General features: G+C 38.8%; 1 protein-coding gene and 1 long non-coding RNA gene across 5 annotated transcripts in view; one reads left to right on the forward strand and one right to left on the reverse strand.

The window, feature by feature from the left end:
- The window catches only part of LOC117947844 (microphthalmia-associated transcription factor-like), a 32,847-nt gene that overhangs the window by 7,598 nt on the left and 19,522 nt on the right, over positions 1-5,727 (forward strand). Inside the window, exon 1 of one of the 4 annotated variants that reach the window (XM_034877166.1) lies at positions 3,512-3,714. The exons of the other annotated variants lie outside the window; for them this stretch is intronic. Within the exon in view, the coding sequence (XP_034733057.1) occupies positions 3,665-3,714 (50 nt within the window). The 5' untranslated portion in view covers positions 3,512-3,664. Of the gene's footprint in view, positions 1-3,511; positions 3,715-5,727 lie in introns of those variants that run through there. 4 annotated transcript variants of the gene reach the window in all.
- LOC117947846 overlaps positions 4,509-5,727 on the reverse strand; it is a 21,165-nt gene continuing 19,946 nt past the window's right edge. Inside the window, exon 4 of the long non-coding RNA XR_004657336.1 lies at positions 4,509-4,518. This is a non-coding gene — a long non-coding RNA (uncharacterized LOC117947846). The remainder of the gene's footprint in view (positions 4,519-5,727) is intronic.

The raw sequence follows: 5,727 nt of genomic DNA on the forward strand, positions 1-5,727 counted from the left end.
CCCCCCCCCCCCCCCCCCCCTGTTTCTCATCCACGGTCTTGGATCCGGAAACGGAAAAGGTGTAACCCATGCTTATACTTAGATAAAGTTATGAAAAATAATACTGGGAACCAAGGATTAGTCCCCTTCCAAACAGGCAGACACTCCAAATGGGCGCTGCACTAGTCTGTTTGGATGTACTAACAGCTCACCCTGTCTTGTTTGGCCCTTGAGTCTAAAGCTATGAATCTCTCTAGCAGTCTTGCTAAGAATACCTATTAGAGCTGGGGGACATGGAGAAAATCACATATTACAATGTTTTTGACCAAATACCTTGATGTGGATATTGCGACAATATTGTAGGGTTGACATTTGATGCTTTTACAAATTATTTACACAATGAGATTTGTGATAAATAATTATCTGTAATGCGGATGAAATGATTATGGGGTTTAATTTAGAACAGTCTAGTAAGTTCAGAACATGCATCACTTTACTGTAATACAGCTTGTAAAACCAGAAAAAGACAACACCCTAGTAAAATATCAGGATATCCCAAATCTAAGATGTTATCTAGTCTCATATCACAATATCAATACAATATTGACAAATTGCCCAGCCCTAGTATCTACTATATGTCATATTTGACATTTATTTAATATTGTATTAAAAATGAAAAGGTGATTGTTCTGGTGGTTCAACAACACAGTAAAGCTAGAAGAGCTCTTGGAGAATGTAGACCTCAGCCAAGGCATGCCCTATATCACAATGTGATTGCAGTGTGAATTTTCCCAGTCGGGAACTCATTTTCCCAAATGTTCCAACACCACATGAAATGAAAATAATTAATGTATCTGCCTTGTGATTGGGATCCGCTCCAACATGTAATGGGTTCTTGCTTGGGCAGTGCTACAACCTTCCAACAGTATTGTTGAAAACCAGGCCTGTAGTTTTTTTGTATTCCCGCAACAGACAAACCAACAGCGGTAATTACCAATTAAAGGTTTATGGACAAGCAGCATTGTTAGTCACTGTAGATTTAGGTGGCAATTGGCTGGTTTACCAGAGGGGCCGGTTTAGCATCCCTAGGAGGGTTTAACAAGTTCTCAAATTGATTTGATGCTGTGGGACATATCTATATTTAAGTATGTCGATGTTGTGACCCTTTTTGGGAGAAAACCAAACATTTAAAGTTGTCCAATTTGGTTGGTTTTGGTTTTCTGACATTTTATACTATTATTCAAGAATGTATTTGGCAGAATAATCAGTTATAAAAGTAATCATTCACTGCTGCCATACTTGAATCACACACGTTTGTGTAGTGTGATATACTGCACAGTACACATCAAACAGAAAACCACACACATTTAGATGGGTTAACTAGTGTTCATTGTGAATCTCTCAATTGCAAATCTGTTTACTGTATATCCTTTACACTGCATACAGAAATTGGCTGTCTGATAAATAATTGAGTTCACAATAAACCCTATTGGTTAACACACCTAAATATAGATGTCCATATGTCTGTATGTGTTTGATAACATGTGTACTGCACAGTGCAATGCACTAAAAGAGTGATGTGCAAATATGCATGGCTGCCATTTTACAGTCATTATTGAATAACCTGCACATTATTTTCTCGCATAAGTGTTTAAAATGTTGGATATTTTGTAAAAAAAAGGGCATTACCATTTCCCAAAGCCTAAGGGGACGCCTGCCAAATGTCTTGTTTTCAATTTACTATCATACAATTTGCTTTCAGAATGTTTGGCATGTTTGCTTGAAAATGACTTCAATCTAATACGTTAGTTTTATTTAAAATAGTTGCCGATTCATGTTCGGTTAGTCAACTAATGGATTAATGTATAAAGTGTCTTGGTTGTAGATGCAAGGCTTATTGTTGGTTTGGCCTGTCAAATGCAGGATGCACGTTTTATGTTTTGACAATATGATGTGTTGGTTCTGTTTGATGTTCCTTTTGACTGTTTTTTATGACCTTATAGTTATATGCAGACACTGTGTATTTAACTAGTCTTACTTATGTAAATGCTGAGTAATCTACACTATTGACCTTGTCATACTGTAGTTGTTTGTACAGTTGTTTTCTTCTCTCTGCCTCTCTCCCTCACCGCCCCCTGGTTGGAAAGCCAACATAATGGATGATCCAGACTTAAGACTTGCATACAGATGCTTCTTATTATCCCCGATTTGCTTGCTAGGAACCAGCTGCAGAACACTGGGGTGTTGTGATCAGCAGGGGAGTGCGAGCGAGCGGATCAATGTACTGTCATCACTGAGCTGTGTTCCAGCTGGGAGGTTGTGCAGTCTGCCAGGAGGGTCTGATCTACTCTGCGAGGCACCTGCACTCTGGTTGGGACAAACAAAAGGAGATGGGATCATCACAAGCAGCTTGTTGCTGGAGGGGTGTTTTTTGGCTACAGTCTAGCATGAGATCTCACTAGTTTGTCCTTTCACAATGTTCTTGCACTGCACTCCCTTTATAGCTATGTGATTTTCATAAGTCATTATGTATTCACACTTTATTTTCACCATATGCAGTTACTGAATTATATTTCAGATGAAGTTCACTGAGCTGAGTGATGGAAGAGCACCCCCTGGTGGGAGAACGGTTAAGAACTTGAATAGTGTGTTATGTCTGGATTTCAGTGGTTGTTGCTTATATAATTTGGGGTACGAATGTAAACTTAATTTGAAGATGTTTGAATCAATGACAGTGTGAACACAGGGTGTTCAATTTGTTTTCATACCAACATATTTATACTTTGCATTCTTTGTTTGATATCACCATGCATTATGCTAAAATTAAGCATGTGTGTGATTGTTTTTAGTTCCTGTGCTACTAACGCTCAAACCTCACATTTGAGAAAAACTGGACCAAGCAAATGTTTGGCCTTTTTTGCGTAAGAAATGTGTTTATCAATTATCAAAATATTTGCTGATTGATATTCGGTTGATTTTCTAGTTGACTAATTGTTGCAGCTCTCCTGGACCCAAGAGGTGTAGCACTTCACTGAAGTGTATGGGCACTGTAGGTTTCAAGTTTCAAATAACACTTGTAATTTGCATACTGGTCTTGGCTACAAACTAGATGACACAAATTACACGTCCACAGATTTAAGGTGAGCACATAGCAACTTCAACCTCTTTAGCAGATGAGTGTAAACAGCCTTTTAAAATCAAATTGCACAAACGTCATTCTTCACATGCATGCTCAAAAGTGAAGGAACAATAAGCTAAACTCAGTTTTGAGTGGAACTAGACTTTAAACTATTTTAAAATTAGATTATCTGAGAAGTGCATCGTCACAAAATAGACCACAGCACATGTCATGAAGTGTTGAACATTTTGGAGATTCATGCAGTGACTAAAATGTAGCTGCAGGCCAGCCTGTCCACTGAACAGTGACGACACACGTCTCCAACTGAAACAGTATCCGTGGTGTTTTAAAGCAGCGTGTTGATGGGCAGTGTGGGATGCTGCTCTGCTCTGCTGTTGCACCGGACGGGGCAAGGCCTCTGCATGGCACTCTGTGTGGCGATTGGAGATTCCAGGCCGGGTCCTGGAGCCTCCCCCCTCTGACACACTTTCAGCGCTGCACCACCAGCATGACTTTCATTGCTATCCAAGGGCGGGTGGTGCACCTTCAGGGGAAAAATAAACAAATATGGAGGCCATAGGAGTGCAAGTGTACATACCCTGCTCATTTGACTGTTTGTGAGTATGGCGCCTCCGCATGCTGGCATGATTTTGGAGTTTATTGGTGTGTGTACAACACTATGTGTACACATAAAGGACCGTGTGGGAAGTAAACAATCATAGCTTCAGCAGATTTTTACTTGTGTCCTTGTTGTCCTCGGGATCAAATTTGCTATTTTCAAAATGTTTCTAAATTGAAATAAATTAAATTTGGTTGTTTTTATTGTATTTTATTGCATTTGAAGGAGAAAAAAATTAAACACACTGAAAAAAGTGACAGAAATGTAGGAAAGAAACAACAACAAAAACGTCCAAAAAAGTGACCAAAAATGTCGGAGAAAGCTTCAAAAACTTGGTCGAAACAACAAAAATGTCCCAAATAATTAAACAAAGAACTTTGGAACTGTGACAAAAGTGTCTTAAGGAGGGTTTAACTTAAAATGTTGACCCAGAAAAATTAAACAACATGAGGGTTAAATAGTTTGGGCTTAAACTGGTTCTGGTTAATAATCAACATCATATTTAGTTTTCTCAAACAAGCAGAGACCTGATTGCAATTGTTTATTGATTTTTAATTAAGAAGTGAGCTCCTATAATGATGATGAATGACACTCACCGTTTTGAATAGATACTCACAAAAAGAGTTGTTGGTTAGAGTAAAATAGCTTTTAGATGAGGTTGTTGTCATGCCATTGTTGTCCATTGGGCAGAGCGTGAGCTCCAGTCTATTACCAGCCGTAGTATTAGTGGTGCAGTGTGCCAGTTCTAATCTGCTTATTATTTTTCCTTTAACAGCTCAGTGTCTCGACTCTGATCAGACCTCTGAACATGGTCTCTTACCTTCTCTTGTCTCTGGATGCAAAGCTACTTAATTTTATCCACTGTCATTAAAACCTGCATCAAAGGACTCAGCTCAGATTGTTTGGCTAATAATGGAGTATGATGGAGTAGCGTAGTGAGCAGAATCAGGAATCATGAGTTGGGTGGGTGGGGCTCTTCAGCACTGTACAGCCATTGTTTTTTCCCCCTTTGAGATACACACAAACATGAGAGGAGGTGTACATACATACACACACACACAAGTTAAAAAGGACAAAAGAGCTTTCTACGTGTGTCAGAAAAGGGAGAGAGAGAGAGAGACAGAAGTGGACCTTTGCTTTGTAGAGAGGCTTCTGGTTATTCATGCACACAGTCACTCACACACAAACACCCACAAGTCAATCTGAAAATCAGGAATGTATTAAAAAAAATCATGAGGTGCTACAACTCTCTCTCTACAAGATCTCTGCTTTAAACCCCTACCCTCTATTTGGATACATGTTGGGATGAACTTCCTGTAATCATTCAAGTGTAGGTAAACTCCTATTGATATTGTAAGTTATGTTTAATTGATGTCAAGTACAGCTGGCCCGATACATAATTTGACAAATTTGATTGTCTGTCATTATCTCATCACAGATATATAGATATATATGTTGGCTGATAGGTAGCAAGCATTTCCAGTACAGAAAGAAACAGATTAGTTTGAAGTCATTTACAAACAGTGTCGCCATTCCATATTTTGTCCACCAGAGAGCGCTGGCAAGTTTATATTAAAACAGACCCAAAGACTGTATGTGACAAAGACTATAGCCACTTTTACACGCAAGACTTAATGCCTAATTCGGATTTTTTGCTCAGATCCATTTTTTTGGGGCTGTTTACATTACCTTCTAAAATACGGCCTACATCAGATTCCAGTGTGAACTGTTTGCGGTTTCGAACTGCCCTCCGAACAATAACATTGACATCAGACGCAGCACGCTGTTGCACTAAAGTTAGGGAGGATATGGACGAAGCATTTTCACTTTTTTTTCAAAATGTTTGTGTAATGGCAGCCATAACATTAATGAGCAGGTGCTGAGGAGGAGAAGAATGACGAGAAAGAGAGACAAATTGGGTATTTTTTTAAAAATTTTTAATTTTGTTAAGCAGTTTGTAAATCCATAGTGTCTGTTTTTAAAGCTATAGCTAAGGTATAGCGAAGTAATA

The sequence above is a fragment of the Etheostoma cragini genome, chromosome 7 (genome assembly GCF_013103735.1).
Source record: "Etheostoma cragini isolate CJK2018 chromosome 7, CSU_Ecrag_1.0, whole genome shotgun sequence".
NCBI classification, from domain to species: domain Eukaryota; kingdom Metazoa; phylum Chordata; class Actinopteri; order Perciformes; family Percidae; genus Etheostoma; species Etheostoma cragini.